Genomic DNA, 25,964 nt, shown 5'->3' on the forward strand with positions numbered 1-25,964 from the left:
CATTTGCAGGGCTGCCACCTGGAGCTCTCTCCACACTTTCGCAGCCCACTATTGCTTGGACAAAGCCAGAAGACTAGATTCCATCTTCGGCCAATCTGTCCTGCGTAACCTATTTCCAACGTGACGTACCAACACCCTTCCGCCTGCCCGGTGGGGTTCAGGATGCCCTCTACCAAATTCCACCCCAGTTGTTGTGCCTGTTGTACGCCGTTGGGTACATTTGGTGCATGTTCGGACATCCTCAGCTCGGTACTCACCCATATGTGAGGACTACCATCCTGCTTGTCCTGTGAGAAAGCAAATGTTGCTTACCTGTAACAGGTGTTCTCACAGGACAGCAGGATGTTAGTCCTCACGAAACCCGCCCGCCGCCCCGCGGTGTTGGGTTCGTAATGTTTTGTTGTCTTATTTTTTCGGCACTACCTGTAGCTATCAAATAAGACTGAAGGGGGACCCCTGCTGGCTGCAGGGTTAGTGCCATGCTGGGCATACTCAGTAGGGGCCAGTCAAAGTTCTGGAAACTTTGACAGAAGTTTTCTGTGATTGGGCTCTCTCCTGTTGATGTCACCGTTATGTGAGGACTAACATCCTGCTGTCCTGTGAGAACTGTCCTGTGAGAACACCTGTTACAGGTAAGCAACATTTGCTATCTTACTTTGAAAGTGAGCCACATAAGCTGGAAGTATTTCTTTCAAAGATGGTTACTTCAGCTCCCTTGGCCTACTGGTTGAGAACTCTGCTGATAATGATTAGGCTGTTGAGGAGCATTAGTACTTAAGAAAACTTCATTCTGCTCTGTCTGTAGTTAAAGCAAATCAATTGCCAACTTTCATTTTTGATCACTTTTGACAACATATTGGCTGGAAATTTTGCTTCCTGTACAGTGATAGAGTATTTATGCAAGACTGAGAATATTATTAAATTTATGGATACCCATAATTATGTTCATTAAATTTTGAAGATGAGCATAATAGAATTTTACTTTTGAAAGTGACACTTTGGTTCATGTTGAATTTTTAACTAATTTTCAGACTTAAGGATTTGTTTGTACAGTGGCTTGCAAAAGTATTAAACCCCCTAAAAAGCCAGCAGATTTTTGTGGATTACAAATTTACAAATGATACACAGATTGTGCCAGATAATGAATATTGCAAACCAGTATGCTCTTAAAGTAATTTTTTAAAGTCACAATTGATTATTCCTCTGCATTGTTTGTAACAAAATTTAAAACTGAAAAATGCTGCTTGCATATGTATTCAGCCCCTTCACACTATTATTTTATAGAACCACCTTTTGCTGCAATAACAGCTTTGTCTGTTAGGGTAAGTTTTTATCAGCTTTGCACGCTAGGAGTGATTTTTGCCCATTCTTCCTGCAGATTTGCTCCAAGTTGTTCAGATTGGTTGGATGACACTTATGAACAGCAACTTTCAAATAGTGCCACAGATTCTCAATTGTATTGAGATCTGGCCTTTGACCTTGGCCATTGTAGAACATTCACCTTTCTGTTAAACCACTCCTGTATTGTTTTGGCCTTTTGCTTGGGTTCATTGTCTTGCTGAAAGGTGAACTTTCTCCCAAGTTTTAGTTTTTTAGCAGACTGAAGCAGGTTGTCTTGCAGCATCTCCCTCTGTTGCACCATCCATTAGTCCATCTCTTTTAACAAGATGCCCAGTCTGCACCGAGGAAAAGCATTCCCACAACTTGATGGCACCCCCATACTTTATTGTTGGGATGATATTTTCTAAAGAATGGGCAGTGTTAGATTTGTGCCACACATTTTGAATTTTGGCCAAAAAGCTTTATTTTTGTCTCATCTGACAACAAAACCTTAGCCCGCATTTTAGCTGGGTCACTCTGCATAGTTCAGACATGCTTTGATGTGGTTTTTCTTCAGTAATGGCGGTTTTTTCTAGCCACTCTCCCATGCAAGCCAGCTGTATGCAGAGCTCTTGATATGGTTGACTGGTGCACCTTCACTCCAGTCTCAGCAACTGAACTCTAGCTCCTTCAAAGTGATTGCTGGCGCCTCTGTGACTTCCCTCAGAAATCTCCTCCTTGCTCTGATGCTGAGTTTTGAGGGATGGTCTTGTCTAGGTAGTGTCTGGTTGCTATGATGCAGCTTCCATTTCCTTACAAGTGATCCAACAGTGCTCACTGGCATAGCCAAGTACTTGAATATTACTTTGTAGCCTTTTCCTATGTTGTGCATGTCGATAACTTTATCTTTAATTTCCATAGAATGCTCTTTGGTCTTCATTTTCACAGCTTTCCTTCAGATTCAGAGTCTGACCAATGGTACTGAACTTGGGTGGGTCTTTTATCCAGAAAAGCTGATCTTTTTTAATGATTCACAGGTAGAGGCCAATTGTAAGCCAATTATTAAAGCAGTATCTTTCATCTGTGTAAACTTGAAGTTTCCACAGCAAAGGGATTGAATACAAAGGGAAGCAGCATTTTTCAGTTTTATTTTACAAAAAATGCAGAGAAGTAAAGAATTTTGACTTTGAAAATTTACTTTAAGAGCAAACTGGTTTGCAATAAACACTATCTGGAACAATCTATGTAAGTATCATTTGTAATCTACACAAGTTTGACTTTTTAGGGGATCAAATACTTTTGCAAGCCACTGTAAATCATAGTAAACAACCAACAAATAATCATGTGACATGCATTTCTTAAACTGACATTTCTGATCCTTTCTACTCATGAAAGATTGAGATTTTAGATCTATGATACTTTCATCAGGTCTTTGTTGCAAAATATTCAATGTATGTATCATGTGTATTCTAAGTTTGTTTTAGTGTACTGGGGAGGAAATGACATGATTTAAATGTTTTGAATTTTTGTCTGTTTTAATTTGAAAGCACTAAGAGAATTATAATAGAATTATTTTTATGCACAGACAATTGTTTTTATTTTTTTAATAGCAAAATCGAGACTTGGACATGTTCATCAATGCATCTAAAAACTTTAATCTAAACATTACATGGGCTACAAGCTTTGCAGGTAAGATATTTAAAGAGTGCTTGGGTTAATATTACATATGTCACTTTTGAGACTTCCATGCCTTCAGAGTCTTGTATCAGTAACTCTTAGGGATACGTTATACTTCATCTGTTCCCCCAAATCTCACCTTTCCAGTACCAATATAATAGCTCTGTTATAAAGATTATAGGTTCTGAATGAGAAAAACTGTGACCCCACAATACATATCCTTGCAGTCCTGAAATAATTTTCAATAAGATGTCAACGCATATATGGAAATAATGTGATAATATAAGTAGAGCACTGATTTTCAGCCTGCCTGCCTCCCATTGTGTTATCTATTATAGCTCCATATTCACAAATTACCATTTGTGATTGACAACTTAGGTCCCCCAAAATATACCTCTCTTCAATCTTTAAAAAATATGACCACACTCTGTTTCCAGAAAAGTGATACCATGTGTGTAAAAACCACTGATTTTCAGCCATTCTTCCTACTGTAGTGCAATTTATAATAGCTCCTTAGTCACAGATTGTACTTTCAGTGAGAAAATCTCTTTTCAGGCTATCTTGTATAAGATATCACCACATTTGTGTTTAATGAAATATTTACCAACTGGCTGCTGATTTTCAGCAACCTCCACCCAGTATTTTACTTTTTATAATAGATTCCTATTCATGTTTTTGCCTGTAGATGATAGAATCACTCATTTCTGACCCCAAAACACACTTCTGTAATCCTTAGAAAATTCTGAGTAAGATTTGACTACATTCATATTTAGAAAATTGATCATGTGCATTTAAGCCACCAATGTGTGTCATTTATTATAGGTGTTTATTAGCAGATTACAGTTTCTGCTTAAAACAATTGCTCTCAGGTTACTCCAAAATATCTTTCTAATACTGAATATGATATGACCATACTTGTATTCAGAAAAGTCATTCTATGCATGAAAGCCTCTGTTTCCTAGCATGTAGACAGATGGAGTCAGAACCAATGGGTTTATGCTCCCCTGCCAGCAAATGGAGACAAAGCATAAGAACATAAGAAAATGCCATACTGGGTCAGACCAAGGGTCCATCAAGCCCAGCATCCTGTTTCCAACAGTGGCCAATCCAGGCCATAAAAACCTGGCAAGTACCCAAAAACTAAGTCTATTCCATGTTACCATTGCTAATGGCAATGGCTATTTTCTAAGTGAACTTAATAGCAGGTAATGGACTTCTCCTCCAAGAACTTATCCAATCCTTTTTTAAACACAGCTATACTAACTGCACTAACCGAATCCTCTGGCAACAAATTCCAGAGTTTAATTGTGTGTTGAGTAAAAAAGAACTTTCTCCGATTAGTTTTAAATGTGCCATATGCTAACTTCATGGAGTGCCCCCTAGTCTTTCTACTATCCGAAAGAGTAAATAACCGATTCACATCTACCCGTTCTAGACCTCTCATGATTTTAAACACCTCTATCATATCCCCCCTCAGCTGTCTCTTCTCCAAGCTGAAAAGTCCTAAGCTCTTTAGTCTTTCCTCATAGGGGAGTTGTTCCATTCCCCTTATCATTTTGGTAGCCCTTCTCTGTACCTTCTCCATCGCAATTATATCTTTTTTGAGAAGCTGACGTCACAGTATATATAATCCTACAGTGACCCCAGCCTGCCAATATACTCCGTCTCCAAAAGATGGTGGACGTGCATCTCCCTAATGGAATTGCTTTGAGCTTTTTGAAAGGAGAAATTCTACATTCAGGAAAAGAAAGCACTGCTCTCTGGCAGTGATACCTAAAGGTCCCTCCCCTAATTGAGAACTCCTGAGGTGATTTCTGTGGTCCCTCAGAGGTGTTCCTTGGGCCAATAGCTGGGTTTCCCAGCGGGAAGTTAGCTGCTAGTTAAGCTGACGGGCAGTGGATACAGGAAGACGAGTGTGGTGGTGATGGCAGATGCCCTCTCCTCCCGCAGCTGGAGACAGTCTCTGTACTCGTAGAAACATAGAAATGACGGCAGAAGAAGACCAAACGGCCCATCCAGTCTGCCCAGCAAGCTATGCACTTTCTTTTTTTCCTCTTACTTGTTACGCTTGGCTCTTAGTACCTTTTAGTTCTATTTCCCTTCCACCCCACCATTAATGTAGAGAGCAGTGTTGGAACTGCATCTAATTGAATATGTAGCTTAGTTAGGGGTAGTAACCGCCTCAAGCAAGCTACACCCATGCTTTTGTTTACTTGACTATGTAATTCAGTCCTTGTTGGTGGTTGTCTATATATATATATATATATATATATATATATATATATATATCCTCTTTTCTACATTGCCCTGCCGTTGAAGCAGAGAGCTATGCTTTGAAAGTGAAGCATCAGACTTTCTCCCCTGCCGTTGAAGCAGAGAGCTATGCTTTGAAAGTGAAGCATCAGACTTTCTCCCCTGCCGTTGAAGCAGAGAGCTATGCTGGCTATGCGTTGAAAGTGAAGTAACAGACTTTCTCCCCTGCCATTGAAGCAGAGAGCTATGCTAAATATGCATTGAAAGTAAAGTATCAGGCTTATTTGGTTTGGGGGTAGTAACCGCCGTAACAAGCAAGCTACACCCTGCTTTTTTGTGAATGCAAATCCTTTTTTTCCCCCACATTTCCTCTTACCGTTGAAGCTTAGAGCAATGTTGGAGTCGCATTAACCGTGTGTATGTATATTGAATAAGGGTATTATCTCCAGGTAGTAGCCTTCATTCCCGCGAGCCACCCCCTCTTCATTCATGTCCTCTAGACTTGATGGATCCACAGTGTTTATCCCACGCCCCTTTGAAGTCCTTCACAGTTCTGGTCTTCACCACTTCCTCTGGAAGGGCATTACAGGCATCCACCACCCTCTCCGTGAAGAAATACTTCCTGACATTGGTTATGAGTCTTCCTCCCTGGAGATTCAGCTCGTGACCCCTGGTTCTACTGATTTTTTTTCTGACGGAAAAGGTTTATCGTTGTCTTTGGATCGTTAAAACCTTTCATGTATCTGAAAGTTTGAATCATATCACCCCTGCTCCTCCTTTCTTCCAGGGTGTACATATTTAGATTCTTCAATCTCTGCTCATAAGTCATTCAATGAAGACCCTCCACCTTTCTGGTCACCCTTCTCTGTACCGCTTCCATCTTGTCTCTGTCTCTTTGTAGATACGGTCTCCAGAACTGAACACAGTACACCAGGTGAGGCCTCACCAAGGGGATACTCACTTTCCTTTTCTTACTAGATATTCCTCTCTCTATGCAGCCCAGCATTCTTCTGGATTTTGCTATCGCCTTGTCACATTGTTTCGCCAACTTCAGATCATTAGATACTATCACCCCAAGGTCTCTCTCCTGCTCCGTGCACATCAGCCTTCCTCCCCCATCGAATACAGTTCATTCGGATTTCCACTCCCCATATGCATGACTTTGTACTTCTTGGCATTGAATCTCAGCTGCCATATCTTCGACCACTCTTCGAGCTTCCTTAAATCCTGTCTCATTCTCTCCACTCCTTCCGGCGTGTCCACTCTGTTGCAGATCTTAGTGTCATCCGCAAAAAGACATACCTTACCTTCTATCCCTTCCGCAATGTCGCTCACAAAGATATTGAAAAGGACCGGTCCCAACACCGATCCCTGCGGTACACCGCTTAAAACCGCTGTCTCTTCAGAGAGAGTTCCATTTACCATCACACATTGTCTTCTGTCCGTCAACCAATTTGCAATCTAGGCCACCACCTCGGCACTCACTCCTAAGCTTCTCATTTTATTCACCAGTCTCCTGTGCGAGACAGTGTCAAAAGCTTTGCTGAAATCCAAGTAGATGACATCGAGTGCTCTTCCTTGATCCAATTCCTTGGTTACCCAGTCAAAAAAGTCAATCAGATTTGTCTGACAGGATCTTCCCCTGGTGAATCCATGCTGCCTCTGGTCCAGCAATTCTCCGGATTGTAGATAGTTCACTATTCTCTCTTTCAACAGTGACTTCATTACTTTTCCCACCACCGAAGTGAGGCTAACCGGTCTGTAATTACCAGTCTCTTCTCTGTTCCACTCTTGTGAAGCGGGACCACCACCGCTCTTCTCCAATCACTCGGCACCACTCCTGTGTCTAGGGATCTATTGAACAGGTCGCACAGTGGACTTGCCAGCACATTTCTGAGCTCCCTCAGTATCCTGGGATGAACCACATCAGGCCCCATGGCTTTGTCCACTTTCAGATTCTTCAGCTCTTCCCATACATTATCTACTCCACTCCCCTCCAGTTTCTTGTTAAGTAGAGATGGTCCTTCTCCAGGGTCTTCTTTAGTGAACACTTTACTCAACCAGTAAGCGCTGAGCTCAGGTAAGGTTAAAAAAAAAATAAAGGAGAAAGTTTTACCTGAATCAGAGACAGAGGGATTTCAGGACTTCCTCCAGTTTCCATTCTCGACGCACCATGCTGACATTTGTTCCCTCTCCCTTTGGGGTTGGGGAACTGGACAGCTTGGTGGGTTGAGTGACCCCCTGTGGGCTAGGCCCTGCACTTAGGCTTTTGTCTTGTACGCCAAATGGTAGGCCGCGGCGGCTGTATCAGTGCTGCTCAGACGCTCAGGGAGAGTTGTTTTACTCATATTTTGTTAAGCCTGGCTCTTCCCATTCTGATGATGGGTTGGACATGGTCTTGATTGGGGGGATGCCAGATCTTGATTCTCTCTTTACTGGCTCCTTGCTGGTGAGGGTAGTTCTGTGGGACCAGCTCCAGATCCTTTTGGGCTTGGTCAGGACCTGGCTGCTTTTCTTGAGTGGAAGTTTTTCAAGGCTTAGAAGCCTTCTTCAGGCGCAGTCCTCCACTTCCCCCATTTGTCAGGTCAGACCTTCAGCTGGTGGCTCCTCCCTCTTCCAGTCCTGTGCTTAAGCGCTGGGGCTCGCCTCTGCTCCCTGTGTGGGTGTTCCCAACTGGAATCCGGATGGCACTGATGATGTTGATCCTGATTCCCTGGAGGATGGGGACATTTCTCCAGGGCTGGAACCATATCAAACCATGTTGCAGTTCTTTCATAGAGATGAACTGCCTGCCCTGATTTCCCAGACCTTGAAACAGCTGGGTGTTCCTTGTTCGGATGCTATGTCAGAGCCGAGGAAGAATCCCGTTTTGATTTCCCTACGTAAAGCCTTCTGTTTTTTTTCCAGTGATGGATGCTATCAAGGAATTGATTGATCTGGAATGGGATGCTCTGGAGGCAAACTTTAAAGGCGGTCAGAAATTGGAAGGCCTGTGCCCCTTGGATCAGGCTATGAGAGAGCATTTGCATTTTCCCAAGTGGATGCTCTGGTATGTGCTGTGTATAAGCGGACAGCTATTTCCGTAGAGGGAGGAGCAGCCTTGAAGGATGTACATGATAGAAGGATTGAGGCTATTCTTAAGCAAGCCTTTGAGGCAGTGGTGATGGATTTACAGATTGCCTCCTGTTGTGCCCTAGTGATGAGATCTTGTCTGATTCTCTCTTGAGGTTGATGAATCTGAAGGGAATTCCAGAGTGGTTATGGAGCCTAGTGCCACCTTTTTAGCAGATACAGGCTGTGATTTGGTCAAGACTTACACCAGAGGAGTGGCTTTAGTGATAGTGGCCAGGCATCAACTCTGGTTGCGAAATTGGTCAGCTGATACAGCTTCCAAAGCCACTCTTACCAAGATGCCCTTTAAAGGCTCGCTCTTGTTTGGGAGCGACTTGGAGAAACTGCCAGTAAGTGGGGAGAGGCTCCGATGCCTCCATTGCCAGAGGATAAGAAACAGTTACAGCGCCTCTTTGATATAAGGTGTCATTTCCGGGGTTCCAGGCATTTTTGTCCCTACAGAGGTGATGGTCTTTCAGTAGATCTCAGTTCTTTCATCGCCGGCTGCCCAAGAGAAGAGCGGGCTCAGGTGGTGGGCCTTCCCAGGTTTCCCAATGAAGATTTGCCAACCCACCTTCTAGAACAGGAAACAAGGGGACATCTCTCTCTGTTGTGTTTGAGATGGGTCGAGATCACGTCAGACCAGTGGGTCCTGGAGGGTGATACATAAATGCAGAAAAAGCAGGCAGTGGAGTTCACAATTCAAAGGTTCCTCAGACTGAGGGCTGTGGTTCCAGTGCCCATGTTTCAAACTATTCGGTGATATTCCATTCATTTTGTTGTGTCCAAGAAGGAGGGCTCCTTTTTTCCCATCTTGGATCTCAAGAGGGTCAACTGTCACTTGAAGGTGACTCATTTTTGATTGGAAACCTTGCGCTCTGTAATAATGGCGATACAGTGGGGGAATTTCTGAACTCCTTGGATCTGTCAGGCTTACCTTCATATTCCCATCTGATTGGAACACCAATACTTTCTATGCTTTGCGGTGTTGGGGCACCATTATCAGTTCTGGGCGCTGCCTTTTGGTCTAGCCATAGCTCCTAGAACATTTTCCAAAATTATGGTGCTGATATTGTGGCCTTGTGAAAAGAAATCTTGGTGCACCCGTATTTGGACCACTGGCTGATTCGAGCCAAGTCTCAGGAAGAGAGCCGCCTGGTGACGCACAAGGTGATTTCCTTACTGCAGGAGCTCAATAGGATAGTGAACCTGACTAAGAGCAATCTTCAACCATCCCAGTTGGAGTGTCTGGGGGTCCAGTTCAACACGGGACAGGACAGAGGTTTCCTACCGGAAGTTTGGATCCAGAGATTGATGTCTCAAGTGCTTCAGTTAAACACCATACGCCCAATGGTGGTGGTGTCCTACCTACAGGTACTCAGCTTGATGGCAGCTACCCTGGAAGTGGTTCTGTGAGCGAAGGCGCATATGCATCCTCTTCAGAACTTTTTGCTATCTCGATGGAACCTGCAGTCTCAGGATTATGTGGTTCAGCTCCACTTGCCGATGAAAATCTGCTCCCACCTTGTCCTCTCCAGCCTAGTTGGTACTCACAACAGATACGAGTCTCTATGATTGGGGGGTTCACTGTCTGGAGTTTACATTCCAGGGGCGCTGGAATGCCAGAGTCCCACTGGAACATCAGTTGCCTGGAGGCCCGGGCAGTACGGCTAGCATACTTGCAGTTCAGCCACAGGCTGTGGAATCAAGTTGGATGCATGATGTCGGACAATGAGAAGATGGTGGCATATATCAATTGCCAGGGAGAAACAAAGAGCCAGCATGTGTTGCATGAAATAGACCAGCTGATGGAATGGGCAGAAGGTCATCTGCAGATTATCTCGATCTCTCGCATTGCAGGAAAAGGCAGTGTAAGGGCAGATTTTCTCAGCAGGGAGAGTCTGGCCCCAGGTGAATGTATGTTGTCAGCCGAGGCATTTCACCTGATTGTGGATCTCTGGGGCCTTCCATTCCTAGACCTGCTGGCGACTTCTTGAGATGTGAAGGTTCCTCACTTCTACAGTCACAGGAGGGATCCCTGGAAATACTCCTTTGTGCAGTTCTGGCTGGAAGACAGATTGCTTCATGCCTTTCCTCCATGGCCCTTGCTGGGCAGGATAATATGCAAAATCGAATGCCACAGGGGACTAGTACTTCTGATGGCGCTGGACTGGCCCAGGTGTTCTTGGTATACGGATTTGCGATGACTCCTGGTGAAGGCCCCCCTTTGTCTTCCGCCCCACATGGATCTGCTTCAGCAGGTACTGGCTCTTCACGAGGATCCGACTCAGTTCTGTCTTAGTTTGGCCCTTGAGAGGGCTCGCCTGTTAAAGCATGGTGTTTCTTTTGTGGTGATTGCCACTTTACTCTGTGTTCACAAGCTCTACACTTCCTTGGCTTATGTGCAAGTTTGGAGAGTTTTTTTAGGCCTGGTGTGAGGAGCAAGGTGTTCTTCCTTGTTCGGTTAAGATCCCTCTCATTCTGTTTTAATTTTTTGTTTTGTTTTTTAGGATGGATTGAATAAAGGCTTGGCCCTTTTATTCCTTGAAGGTGCAGGTTGCAGTGCTAGTTTGTTTCAGAGACCTGGTGAATGGTGTTTCCTAGTCTCATCCTCATGTGGCCCGTTTTTTTGAAGGGAGTGAAGCATCTTAGGCCTCCCTTAAGCTTTCATCATGGAGTCATAATTTGGTGCTGATATTTTTGGCTGGCCCTATGTTCTGACCACTGCATAGCCTTTCCATACAGTTGTTGACTTTGAAGACTGTGTTCCCGGTGACTATATGTTCTGCACATCAGATTTCTGAACTGCAGGCCTTGTTTTATCGGGAGCCGTTCCTTCTGGTGGCTCCTGGAACTTTACAGCTGTGTACTGTTCCATCCTTCTTACCCAAGGTAGTCTGGGACTTTAATTTGAATCAGTCTATCTCCTTGCCATCCTTGGATAAGGTCAGGGGTGCAAAGGAGTTTCACCTTTTGCACTCCTTTGTTAAGTGTCTTGTCATGCGGTAATCTGGAGGTTTCTGAATCTTTTTGAAGACATATCACCTGAATGTTCTCCATGGATGGAGTAAGCAGGGTGCTCTGGCTTCATGGGCTACCATAGCTCGTTGGATTAAGGAGGTGTTCACAGCCGCATTTGTGGATGCTGGAAAACCATACCCTACTCAAGTTAGGGCTCATTCCACTAGGGCTCAGGCAGTGTCATGGTCGGAGGTTAGTCTGTCTCCCATCTATATCTGCCGAGCTGCGACATGGTCCTTCTTACATACTTTTTCCAGGTTTTATCATCTGGATGTGCAGGCCCGGGAAGATGCATCCATTGCACATGTAGTTTTGACTGGACCGCGGGCAGCCTCCCACCCTGTTGGGGAGTATCTTTGGTCAATAGTTTTCGTGTGGGCTCTGGGTCCCAAGGGATTACTGTAAGTGTTCATCCAGTCCCTAGCTTGGGGTGCCTAGAATCTTATGTGAGTTGAGTGTTTATGCTGTTTATGTTGTTTTGAGTACTGATTATCAAGATTTTTGCTAGTCTGGCCACAGTTGCTTTTGAAGAGAATACTGGCAGGTTGGGGTCACTGCAGTGTTTTATATACTGTGGTGTCAGCTTGCTCCATCTGCTGGCAGGAGAGCATAAACCCACTGGTCCTGAATCCATCTGTCTATACTGAGGGAAAACAAAATTATCAGGTAAGTACTTTCTCCTTTTTTTGCTTTACACTTTCCCACTTTGATGCAATTAATTATGTATTTTTATTCAGACTGTAGCTTATGGATGGCACTTTTCCACTTGAGTGACCCCAAACATAGATTGTACAATCCTGGTACACTTCTGAATAAGAGATGTCAGCACTTGTGTTCAGACAATTGTTTATGTGAATATGGCCATAAACTTGCAAATGGCCATATTCACATTTGATAGCTAATATAGGATAATATAAGTCTTGAAAATAGCCTTGTTTTTCTCTCTCACTCATAAACTCTGATTCTTCTCCTTGTTGCTCTGCCAGCCCAACTTTGTCAGATAAGCCTATATGTTTGATAGTAATTTGACATCAGCCAAAGTTTGTTATAGCTCTCATAATTGAACTCAGCTTAACAGCTGTCTCAACTGCATGCACTCTGCAGAGAAGTCAGTCACTCGAATGGACACACAGGCTGATCTTTGAGGACAAGCAGAATATTAAGTACTCACAGGTGATGACTTCATCTGACAGAGCCCAACTAGGCCAGTGAAGATCTTCAAAGCTGCTAGATTTTTTGGCATGCTCTACTGAGCACTTGTGCGCCAGTTTTATCTTTTAGCTGTGCCCAGTGGTCACAAATCTTTTATCCAAAGAGATCATAAAAGTTTTGGTGTGCTTTCATCATGGGCTCTCTTGGCTCACATTATCTCAATCTTGTTAGGTTCATTAGGTAGGCTTTTCAGTCATTCTCATTTCCTTGATTTAAAAAAAAATGTTGGCAGCTGCCATTTGTATCAGCATTGGTGCATTGTTTGATATTTTTCTTAAAATAGAATTGGAAGATTTTGCCTGGTCTTTTTTGGCTGCTAATCCAAAAAGAGAGAAGGATCTATGGCTTCAACAAGTGCCCTTGGTTTGGATATATCATGCGTCTCACAGATCTCAAAGACAAATGTGTGCTCAGCATGAAGAAGGATGATTCCCAGAGGACATTGTTTATATCTGGAGCTAATGGAAAAGCTCTTTAGGAAAAGCAAGTCCAACCTAATGGTACTAAAGAACCCAGGATCTGCACAGGATGTTGGCAGCGCATCAGGATTGAGAAGGTATTGATCTCCCTCAGCACTGAGCGCACATAAAAGCCAGGGAGACTGATTATCATTTAGTTCCCCTTCACCCACATCTGATAAAAGGGAAGGATTACCCTTCATTAGCACTGACATAGAGGAGTATTGATGCAAGGCATTGAGCAAAGGCTAAGAAGCACCTGTCCCATCAGTGCGCAATACCTGGGGTTGGAAGAATCTTGCTTCGGCTATAAATCCACGAAGCATTCCTGCAGAGATGACAGCTCATCCTTGCATCAGTCTAGGGAATTTTAATAGCTTTCATGGGCTCAGATGCCAGTCGCTGATCTTCCTTAAGTATCCCAGGAAGATGTGACCACTGTTCCTGCTTACTATGTGGTATTAGTATTGACAATTTTTGAGGAGGAGTTTGAAGTAAGGATTCAGGCAGGATTGTAAGCATTAGTGCATAAACATTATGGACAGCCTTGCAAACTGAAGTCCACCTACTACTGGAGACACTTAAGGCATTTGCCAGAAGGAGTCCACTGCTATGGCCTGTAGATGCAGTGGGAACCACTATACTATTGTAAATTTTGAGTGCACTGGGTGACAGTTTCTCCAAAGCACAGAAGTTCATTTGGACCTAGATGCTAATAGACAAGGAGTATTCCGAGGCATTGTCTTTTAGCCAGATGCACATTCAGACCCTCTCCCAACATATGATTCTGGCTTGGAGTCTGAGTATTCATGGGGGTACACTTATGTTACAGACAGTTGCCCTGATCATAAAGTGTCGTCAAGTCACCCCTCAGATCCCTTTCCTCCACAGAAAAGGAAAGATTCCTCTGGAAAATCTATTCTTAATTTACTTTGTAAAGCGAATTCCATTTAATTTGCAAAAGGAGGGAGACTCTAGGCAAAACAGCTTGACATTCCTAAGTTTGACCTTCTCCCCACCTCCACAAAAGGAAATCATGGCAATATCATCCACTAATGATGTCTCTAATGTTCGGGTAGGAACTTACCTGAGCACCAGTGATCATCAGAAGGTATGGTTTGATTTTGCAAATAGGAAAAAGTCACATGAAGACCCAAGTTTTGAATTTCAAATATACGGACTTTGTCAAAATGGGGACATTCTTGGAGGAAGAACCAGAAGACTGGGAGAAAATGGATGAATTGTAACAACAATAATCCAAGTTAAAAGGAGCTATTACAAAGGCAACAAATCTATATGTTAGTAAACAATAAGAGGAAAAAGAAACCGATCTGGTTCTCCAAGAAGGTGGCTGAAAAAAATAAAGGCAAAAAGAATAGCGTTCAAGAAAAAATATAAAGGATCTGAAGAAAAGGAACGGAGGGAAGAATATCTGTTAAAAGTGAGGGAGACCAAGAAAGAAATAAAAGCAAAAGGTCAAGTGGAAGATAGGTTGGCCAAGGAGGTAAAGCGAGGAGACAAAACATTTTTCAGATATCAGTGAAAGAAAGGAGATCAGACGTGGTATATGAAATTGAAAGGTGACAAAGAGCAATGAGTAGAGAGTAACAAAGATGGCAGAAATATTAGACTAATTCAGTTCAGTATTCACTAAAGAAGACTCTGGAGAAGGACTATTGCTGGTTAACAAGACAATAGATGGGGATGGAGTAGATGAAACAGTTTATAAAAGAGAATGTATGGGAGGAGCTAGACAAACTGAAAGTGGACAAGGACATGGGGATAAATGAAATATACCCCAAGATACTGAGGGAGCTCAGTGATGTGCTGGGGGGGGGGGGGGGGGGTCAGGTCCACTGAAGCAGTGGTCCCCAACTTTTTTTGCACCAGGGACCAGCTTCAAGCAAGACCATTTTTCCATGGCCCGGCAAGGTGGGGTGGGGCAGGGACGGGGCTTTGGTCATATGGGGCGGGGTTATGGATGGGTTTGGATTTTAGTGCATACTTATCATTTAATTATGACATTTATAATGTGAATGTGACTCAACTCACCATAGGTTCAGAATGTCCATTCTCTCTCTCACACACCCTGTCACATGCATACACATTCATGCTCTTATACCCAACCATTAGCTCACACTCTCAGGCTGTAAGATACACTCTCCCCGTCCCGTTCCCCCCGCCCCCCACACACACACACTCTTACTCCCCTGTATTTTCTCATACACACTCATGCTCTCACTCTCACTGGCTCCCTCACAACCTCAGAGCCTCTCTCATTCCTCTGCTGCCACTGTCACTGCTGCTGCGTGGTTATTGGGGAGGTGCTGATTCCTGCTACTGGCACTGAAGCCCATTCTGCTGCCTCGAACATTGTGAGATCCGCATAGAGAAAGTGCTACTCTTGCACATTCCCAAAGATTACATGTGCCAATCAGTAAAAAGTAATTTTTTTTTTTTTTACATCTGCTGTCTGATCTTAGTTTGCAGATCGGTTGGTCACAGGCTTTTTTTCCCCACCTTCCCTTTCTTATTTTTTTGCTAATTCCTTTTATATTGCCTTTTTTTCTATTTCTTTTCTCTCCATCTGTCTTCTTCCCTCACACACACACAGTCAGGTTCTCATTCTCACATGCTTTCTCCCTCATACAATCATTCATGCACACAGTCTCTCACTGGCACATGCTGTCTGACTCTCACACACACAGGCTCTCTCTCACTCCCACATGCTGTCTTGTTCAAGTACAGGCTCTCACTCTCACATGCTGTCTCACACACACACAGGCTCTCACATGCTCTCTGCAAACATTCAGGTCCTCACTCCCACATACACAGTCTCTCAACTCATCTCATACACACACACACACACACTCTACAAACCCTCAGCCTCTTTTATCTCTGGGCCTCCTCTTCACGGGCCGCTGCAGGATGGGCTCTGCAGCGGCCCTGGTCTTCTTGGGCCGCGCTGCTCCTCTTCTGCACGCGGCTGATGCTCCTCCTCCTTCCTGCCCGTGCGGCTCCAGCAACATTTTTCTTCTGAGGCAGGGCGAGCAGGAAGTAGGAGGAGCACTTGCAGTGGCTGAAGCTCCTCCTTTCTGCCCGCGAGGCTCCAGCAACATAGTTCACCGCTCAGCCGTGACGCGCTAATTTGCTTTTCGGGTTGTGGGTTTGGAGGAGGCGGGTCTTCAGCCTCGCCCCACCTCCCCGCAGCAGCGGCAGCCAATGGACCAGCAGCCGGGAAGAGCGGCTCCGCGGACCAGCAAAAAACCCCGAACAGCCCGGTACTGGTCCGCGGACTGGTGGTTGGGGACCCCAGCACTGAAGGAACTGTTCAATAGATCCTTGGAAACAGGAGTGGTGCAATGGGATTGGAGAAGAGCGGTGGTGGTCTCTGTTCACAAGAGTGGTAGCAGAGAGGAGGCCATAAACTACAGGTGGGTTAGCCTCACCTGGGTAGTGGGAAAATTAATGGAGACTTTGCTGAAGGAAAGGATAATGAACTATCTACTATCCAGTAGGTTGATGGACCTGAGATGGCATGGATTTACCAGGGGAAAGTCCTGCAGACAAATCTTATTTTTTTGATTGAGTGACTAGAGAATTGGATCAAGGAAGAGTGCTTGATCTGATCTTCTTGGACTTCAGCAAAGCATTTGATATGATTCCACATAGGCTTGTGAATAAAATGAGAAGTTTGGGAACGAGCACCAAGGTGATGGTGTGGATTACAAAGTGGATGAATGACAGGAGACAGAGTATAATGGTAAATGGAACCTACTCGAACAGAAAACCATGTTAAGTGGAATGCTACAGAGTTCTATTTTGGGACCGGTTCTATTCAATATCTTTGTGCGTGACATTCTGGAAGGGATAGAGGGTAAAACTTGTCTATATGCAGATGATAAGATTTGCAATAGAGTTGACATGCCTGAAGGTGCAGAGAATGAAAAGAGGTTGAAGAAAGCTGAAAGAGTAGTCAAAGATTTGGTAGCTGGGATTCAATGCCAAAAAGTGTGGAGTCATACATCTGAGGTATGGTAATCCAAAAGAGCTGTATGTGATTTTTTTTTGGGGGGGGGGGGGGCGTGAAATACTGATGTGCACAGGCCAAGAGAGGGATCTTGGGGCAATAGTGTTTGGAGATCTGAAGATGGTGAAACAATGTCACAAGGCGATAGCTAAAGCCAGAAAAATTCTGGACTGCATAGAGAGGAATAACCAGTAAGAAAAAGGAGGTGGCAGTGTTCTTGTTCAGGTCCTTTCTGAGGCCTCACTGGGAGTACTGTGTTTAGTTCTAGAGTGAATATCTCAAAAGGGTCAAAGACAGGATGGAGGCGGTCCAAAGAAGAGCCACCAAAATGCTGTTGGGTCTGTATGAGAAGACCTATGAGGAGAGGCTGAAGGATCTGAATATGTATAGCGTGCAGGGGAGATATGATACAGACCTTCAGATACCTGAAAGGTTTTAATGATGCACATTCAACATCTGTTAGAAATAGGAGTCATGAAATGAAACTCCAGGGAAGATGACTCAGAACCAACATCAGGAAATATTTATTCACAGTGTGTGTGATTGATGCCTGGAATGCCCTTCTGTTGGAGGTGGTGAAGACAAAAACATTGATAGAATTCAAAGGGACATGGAATAAACACTGTGGATCCCTAAAGGCTAGAGGATGGAAATGAAGAAAAGAATGCATGGGGGAAATTGCTGCAATGTAGCAGTTACTACTCTTAACCAATAAACCTTTGTACTGTTGCTGCAACTCCAACATTGCTCTCTGCTTCAACGGCAAGGGGTAACGGAGAATTTGATTCAATTTCAACCAATGAGGGCCCTGACTTCTACTGTCTGGGAAACTGATAAAAATGAGGTTAACATGCCATGGCACAGCAGATACTACCATAAGCTTGCTGGCAAGACTGAATGGACCATTTGGTCCTTTTCTACCGTCACTTCTGTTTCTTTGAAATCTTTCAGGGGGTGCAGATAGGAATGTGAGAGACCCACCTATCGGTGTCACCAGTGAACAAGAAGGTGGATGCAATATTCCATGCCAAAAGGTTGCAGGATTCAAGAAGCAACAAGTGCCTCATCAGTTGATTATAATTGAATCCACACTAAAAAAAAACAAAAAACCAAAAAAAACCCCCCCCATATAAAATAAAAATAGACTAGAGGTCTAGAACCCACTCTTTGTTGTCCACCAGGGAAGGATTCTCATACTCTTTAACTTGCTGGGAGAAAAGTTTGTTTACCAGAGTTTTGTGTTCAATACCTGCATAGCATGTGTAACATGAAGAAGAGGATTCAGATCAGGATGACAAAAATAGTGATCAATAGTGATCAATAAAAAAAAAAGTATTTTTGACTATCCTTATTCTGCTCACTTCTCTTCTTGCTCTTCCACCTTTATCCCAATTGAAAATATCCTCACCAGTGAGAGTGGATTAACTATAATGTAGATCTAGTTCTGGCATGAACAGAGCTGAAAGCAGAAAAATATCCCCAAGCAAAATATCCAAAAGAGGGTTCCAACAAGTTGAAATCTTGAACTGTAAGTTAACTATCAAAAATACAAATCTCTTGAATTAGGGCTCAGAAATCTACATCCTTCTTTTCACCCAATCTGTTAAGTGGTTAATGGGTCAAAGGATCTGATTCCAGTTCTTTGGTATACCAGGGGTTTGCCTTTCCCTCAGACACTGGTCAGTTAAAATACAAAGAACTCTTCTAAAGAAATGTCTTCCTCAGAAACTCTTTGCCAAATGCTTGAATTGCCTTCTGTGAGATCCAGGGGGAATCTCTAGCTCTCCAATCACCTTGCTTTGAGATCATGGGAAAAACTCTTGTCCTGTAGCCTCGAGATCCTTGAGGAATCTCTAGCCTTCTTCCTTCTACTTAGCTCCTGACCCACTGAAGCACTGGGCATGCTGCATAAGAATTTATACTCCAACATAGCCTATCCTCAAAAAAGGTATGATTGTAGCAATGGAGGAATCACAAACATCAAAACCTCTCTTAATACCCCTACATAGAAAAATCACATAGGAATAATGTTAGTGACTGACACAGCCCCATCACATCAACTTTCTATGCTAGAGAACATTCCACTCAGGGGATGCCTGAGGTTTTACATAAAGCTTTGTCCCAGAATAACCTCTGACCCTTAGGTTCTCAGTATAATCAGAACAGTATACATATATCTACTGGAAACCCCCAATAATTACCCTCCAAGAAACTGAGTTCCTTCTCAAATTGATTATATGCTACAATTCTGTTATGTTGTACCCCACCTTGAGTGAATTCTTAATCAAAAAGGTGGATATTAAATATAAATAAGGAACAGCTACAAAAGGAATGTTCTTCCCTCTTTGAAGCCAGAGGAAAGAGGGTAAGGTTTTTATTCCAGATACTTGCTGATTCTAAAGAAAAGGGGGACTTGCTCCTATCTTATTTATTTATGCCATTTCTATACCGTCTTTAACAATACAAGATTGAACAAGACGGTTTACAATAATTTCAGAAATAAAATCAATCAAAAAATGTAAATGTATTTTATAAAATTAAAATAAAATATTGTAAAATATAAAATAACATATAAAGAAAAATAAACTATAAATAAATACAATAAAATAAAAATCAGTAAGAGAGAAATACAATTTGTATAATTCCCTATACTTGTAAAATACTACATTCTATGTTCCCTATACTTGAATTATTAAAAAAAGTCAAGAAGCAGCCAGAAAAATCGAAGAATATGAAAACCTAGATGAGAAAATTCCAGTATGTGATTTCTAATGATGATCTGTAAATTGTTATTTGCTCATAGCTGCGAATGCTTCTTTAAATAGATACGTTTTTAAAGATTTTTAAAAATCTTTTACGTCTGAGATTTGCCTTAGGACGTTTGGGAGGGAATTCCATAATATGGGCCCTGCTATGGAGAACGCCCTTTCTCTTGTGACGTTTAATCTGGCGACTCGTACTGTGGGAATTTCAAGGAGATTCTTGCTAATAGATCTAAGGTTTCTTGCAGGTTTGTAAAGCCTCAGAGGTGCATAGCCAAATCGTATCCTGTTTGTTTATAAGTGCATGAATTAATGTTAATATTTCATATTTGACTCTGTATTTTATGGGCAGCCAATGTAAACTACATAAGATGGGCGTGATATGTTGCTTCATAGGTGAACCTGTGAGTACCCTTGCTGCTGCGTTTTGAATTAGCTGCAAGGGTGTAACAGTGGAGTCTGGGAGGCCGAGATATAGACCATTACAGTAATCCAGTCCGGAGAAAATCAGGGACTGGAGTACTGCTTGGAAATCAGATGAGAATAGTAATAGTTTTAATCGTTTCAGTGTATGAAGTTTAAAAAATGAATTTTTAACAAGATTGGAAATATGATGATTTAATGATAGATTTGTATCTATCGTAACTCCTAAGTTTCGAGCCACTTTTTTTTATAGGAATCTTCTCACTTCCTATATTAGTAAATGGAGGTGGGCTGTTAGTAGGATTATCTATGGCACTTAAGAACACTATTTCAGTTTTATTTGCATTTAGTTTAAGCCTGCTTTGTGCTAGCCATTACTCAATGGTTTTAATGTAAATTTGTTTTAGTGAGAGGGTATCAGCCCAGGAAAATTTGTATGGAATGAAGATCTGTATGTCATCTGCAAATATTTTGAATTGGACATTTAAAGCGGATAGTATCTGACAGAGGGGAAGTAAATATATATTGAATAGGATTGGTGATATAGGGGGAGGATCCTTGGAACTCCTGTAGCTTGGATATGAATTTGGGAAGAGCTGATTCCAATATTGATTTGATAGTGGCGGTTTGTAAGATAGCTGTTGAACCAGTTTAGAACAGTATCTTTCAGGCCAATAGATAGAAGCCTTGAAATCAGGATTTTATGGCCTAGCGTATCAAACGCCGCAGAAATGTCTAGTAACACTAGTAAGAAGTCTTTGAGTCAACCCCCCTGATATATGTGTCGAAAGATGAAAGGAGCGTTTCAGTTGAATGTCCCTTTCTGAAACCATGCTGATTCGGATGTATTAAGTTATGGTCTGATAGGTATTCTTTTAATTGGTGTGGAACAGTGAATTCTAATGTTTTTGAAAAAGAAGTTAGCGTAGCATTTGGTCTCAGATTGGAAAAATCTGTAAAAGCAATAGATTTTTTTTTTGAATGGGTGTGATTGAAGACTGTTTTAAACAGTTTGGAAAAGTACCAGTTTCTAATGATTGATTTATTATTGCACAAATAGGTTCAGGGTATGTTTCACCTAACAGTGTCAAAAGAGAACCAGTGATTGATGGGTTCTTGGTCATTATAATTGGGATAAGGTAGGTTTTTGAATTCTTGAGAGATATTGGTAACTTTTGATTGAAAATATGATTCTATTTGATTACAAGTATTGTCAATATCAGGTACCACTTGAGAATCTGGAGATGTTAGTGATTTAACATTATTAAACAGTGTAGCTGGGTTATTGTTGGCTAATTTAATTTTGTTAGCAAAATGTTTTTTTCTCAAAGTTAAACTCTCGCCTGTATATTCTTAAAATGCAGTAGTAGTTACTTTTGGTAAAGGTGATTTTCTGTTTTTGCCATAAACGTTCTTTCTTTCGTAATAACGTTTTTAGTTTACTTAGTTTGTTGTTATACCAAGGAGACTTAGATTTTTGTTTGTGTAAGTATATGGCTCTCAGTGGGGATACTGAGTCCAGAATTTCAGAGATGATGGTATACCAGTTTTCTATTGATTTATTCACGTCTTCTAGCAGAGCCATAGGTAATTTGGATATCATGGACTCAAAGTCCTCAGACAGGATAAATTTTCTCTCTTTTATGGTTTTGACCGAGCCTTTTACTTTATGTGAATCTTTTGGCAAATGTGGAAAAAGAGATCAAATGATGATCAGACCATGGGACTTTTTCATTTCTATATTTATCTTGAGATATTAAAACATGATCTGAATTATAGAAAATTAAATCTAGCATGTTGCCTTTGGAGTGGGTGGGCTCTGCAATAAGTTGCTGCCATCCTAACCCAGACATGGCTTCTAAGAAAGAGATTGTAGTGCTCGATTGGTTGTTTGATTTAGCATGTAAATTGAAATCACCTATGATTATTGTCTTTTCTAACTTTAAGTTCAGTGAGGTGATAAGTTCAAGAAATGTAGATAAATATGATTATAATGTTGTCTGAGGACAGTACACAACTATATTTAAAGACGATGACATTATTACAAGCAGTTCAAAAGGATCTGTTTGGAGTGAGTTTCCTGATTAGGCTGAGGGAAGATTTTAAAAAGGCCAATACTCCGCCTCCTTTACGTTTTACTCTAAAGAAGGAGAAGGTGTAGTCTTTTGGACATAAACTGTTTATGATCACAGTGTCTATTTCGGCTAGCCATGATTTGGTAATCAACGGGAAATCTGTTTTTTTATCATTTAAGATATCACGGAAAACTGGAGTTTTTTGTCTAATAGATTGAGCATTGCAATAAATAATGGTTAAGGCAGAAAAAAGCACAGAACATGTCAGCATAGGAGTAATTACGTTTAAAGAATGCCTGTTTATATTTTTTTGAAATATGTCTATTGCAAGAGGTTATTGAGGGATTATAAAAACCATTACCAGTCACTATAGGAATTTCCATGATTTAGCCGAAGCCGACTGTTCTTCTCAGGTCTCACGAAGGGGCTCACAAAGGGGCATGCCCCTTTGTCTTGCTTCTTTGTCGTTTTGAACAGATTCCTAGTAAAGAAAACATTTAGAATGGTCTGCCTATTTAGTATTATTATCCCATTGGTTATCCTCTTTCCACCATGTCTCTGAAATGTTAATTAAGTCTGTTATCATTCACTGCTCAATTGGAACTTATAGGAGCTCTGTTAGATACAACTCTGGCAAAATACTTTGTTCCAAAAGAGAGGGTCATCATACTGATTTCTGCAGTGGGAGAAATGCAACAGTCAGCAGGCATCATCTTGGGACATAATATTAAAGGTCAAGGGGCAAACTACATTATCAATGCATTTTCTTTTTTTTTTTTTGGCTTCAATAAATCTTGTCTATTCTATTCTGCTGCACGCTTGAAACCATCATTGATATATTTCTCAGGGTAATTTTTATTTAAAAATCTTCATTTATATTGCTCTTTGGTTAAAAGTACTATCTGTGATGCAATATCTGCAGAGTCTCAGAAATTGCGAATATGGCAAGTTGTTTTTAAGTGCTCTACTATGACAACTAGTATAATAATTTGTTGATGTCTGATGGTTTGCGGTATATGTCAGTACTAAATCTTCCTTTATTTAATGTAATGTGGATATCTGGAAAAGAAAGGGATTCCTTATCAAAAAGCATACTAAATTTGATTAGTATTAATTGTTCGACCATGTAAAAAACACCAACAAATGGTCTGTATCACCTTTCCATATCAAAAAGATAGTCTATATATCTGCACCACAGTTGTTTTCAAAAAATTCACTCTTATAAAAAAAAAATCTTTCGAAATTTTCCATAGCAGAGCCCATAGCTACACCTTTCAATTGTAAAAAGTAGTCTCTCTCGAATTTGAAACATTTTTTAGTCAATGCTATCTTAGCTAGTTCCATAATTAAATGTGGTACATGATTGTGCAAAGTATCTGAATGAAGGATTTTTCAATAATCAATGTTTCAATCTGTGGTATATTCGTGTACAGTGATTCTATATCTAAACTAACTAGCAAAATATCCTCATCTGAGATAAATAGATCTTCCAAGGTAGTAATAATATCAGCGGAGTCCCTTAGGATGGGAATTTAGGCACAAAGGGTCTGAGGAAACGCTTAACAAAAATAGAGAGAAGTTCGAAGAGAGAGCCAATAGCTGAGATGATGGGCATCCCTGGTGGAGGTGAAAGTGATTTATTTATTTTTTTGGCAATATGTATATTGGCATAATTGGATGATGTACAGTAAGAATCTACTTCTTTTGCTGTTGGAAAGCCTGCTGTTTTGGATATTGTAAGCAGAGAGTCAATTTCTTGATTGATCTCATTAGTTGGATCTTTACCTAATTTTGTACAGAAAGTAATGTCTGAAAGTTGTCTCTTTACAATCCATAATCACTATTGTACCCCCTTTGTCTACTGGTTTTATCACAATATCTTTACCTTGATGTAACGTATTAATCATTTCCATGCCATTGTCACTTTTCAACTCTATATAGAAGATAAACTCATCTTCATATAGCCTTTAGTTGCCAGATTCATGCAGGAATTGTTTCAGGTGAAGCCTCCCGCTTTGTCTTGCATCCTCACTATGGTGCTTATCCAGTTGATGAAAGCTCCCATCTGACAGGAAGTATTTGACCTGGAAGGTCATATTTTAAAAAAAACATTTATTTATACAATGCAACTTGAAGCATACAGCAATGCATGCAATTAATAGATTGTACAACCTCCATGTGTTAAATCTTATTTTCTTCTAGCAAATACAGCAACTAACTCAACCATGAAACAGTACATCCATTTATACCCAGTGTGTTATCCATGCTGTAGTTATACAACATTAGGTTCCATATTAGGAGTTACAACCTAGGAAAAGGAGATGGACATCATTTTGGATAATATATTGAAATTCTTAACTCAGTGTGCGGCGGCAGTCAAAAACAAAATTAGGGTCATCCATCAAAAAATGTTATGGTATTAACACATTCGATAAATGTGTTACCGCATGGCGCAAGTTAAATTTTTTGAAGGGGCGGGATTGGGGAGGGGTTTGGGCGGGATTAATTAAAATGGTGGGCAGGAAAGGAAATGCTGTACCACCAAAATGAAGTCTGGCCAAAATGAGGACTCATGCACCCAGTATGCCAAGATATCTGTGCATTATTTTCAAGGGCTCTCCAAGGCACTTCTTGACAGCAGTTTCTGCAGTGGTCTCTTCTGGGAGGCATTGCAGGCAGCTACCAAAGCTATGCCTGTGTTAAGAGATCATGTTCCATGGTGGCAATAGGTCAGAGGCTGGTGATGAAATTGGTTGATGACCAGGAGCATGCTTGTTCTTCCTTATCCACACTAGCCTTAGGTCTTGTATTCTCCCTTTCCATTACTCTAGCCACCAGTTTCTCTTTCCAATAAGAAATGTCTTCATAATGGTAAGCAATACTTTTTCACCTTTAGGTCACAGAGCATGTAACAGTCCAACCGTGTGAGGGAGTTTGAGACTATTTTGGAGTTGAAGCTCCAAGACTTCGAGTATTACTAAGACTTCCTGTGCCATTCCGTGTTCCTGTTTGTGCTGTAAGGTCTTTTCCACGAGGAGGACTACAGGGATAACCTCACCAGTACTGAATGAGGCTAAACTCAGAGCATGTGTGGCATCTTTAAAGGGCTTCAGTGCATACACCAATTGCCTAATATGTAACCAATCCTGAGGCCTGAGGGGCTGCTGCGAACCAATGTCAGTCTTCAATGACAACTCTTGAAGGGGGTCTGTTCGAATAACCTCTGAAGCATGTAGTCTGTGGAATTCCACCTGGTGCATATATCCTGGATAAGGCAATTGTGAAATGCCCCTCATGATGCCTGCTTCTCCCTTAGCTGTTGACTAATTTATACTCTTGAGTGGAAATTAGCAGCTATTTCCGGCATCTTTCTGCAAGATTGCAGAGGACAAAGCTGCCACCCTGCTTGCTACCCATACCTAGGACATCTGTCATGACAAGATGCAGTAAATGACCAAAGCAAGAATTTCTTCACACACTGCTTTGATCATGTTCTGACCACTGTCCATCACAAAGAAACCAGTGACAGCCTTAGCTTTCTGTCCAAGCCAGCCCTCCATAATCCCTGTGATCACCTCCAAGATGTTTGATGAGCTAGGATGCCTGTCCATCACCTGGGTGT

At 41.8% G+C, this 25,964-nt stretch overlaps 1 protein-coding gene across 3 annotated transcripts in view; it reads left to right on the top strand.

Annotated features, from left to right (window-relative positions):
* The window catches only part of ATRN (attractin), a 504,108-nt gene that overhangs the window by 297,608 nt on the left and 180,536 nt on the right, over positions 1-25,964 (top strand). For all 3 annotated transcript variants that reach the window (XM_029594059.1, XM_029594068.1, XM_029594051.1), the window contains exon 23: positions 2,931-3,009. In XM_029594059.1, coding sequence (XP_029449919.1) covers positions 2,931-3,009 — 79 coding nt within the window. The remainder of the gene's footprint in view (positions 1-2,930; positions 3,010-25,964) is intronic.

This window comes from Rhinatrema bivittatum, chromosome 1, assembly GCF_901001135.1.
Source record: "Rhinatrema bivittatum chromosome 1, aRhiBiv1.1, whole genome shotgun sequence".
Lineage (NCBI taxonomy): Eukaryota > Metazoa > Chordata > Amphibia > Gymnophiona > Rhinatrematidae > Rhinatrema > Rhinatrema bivittatum.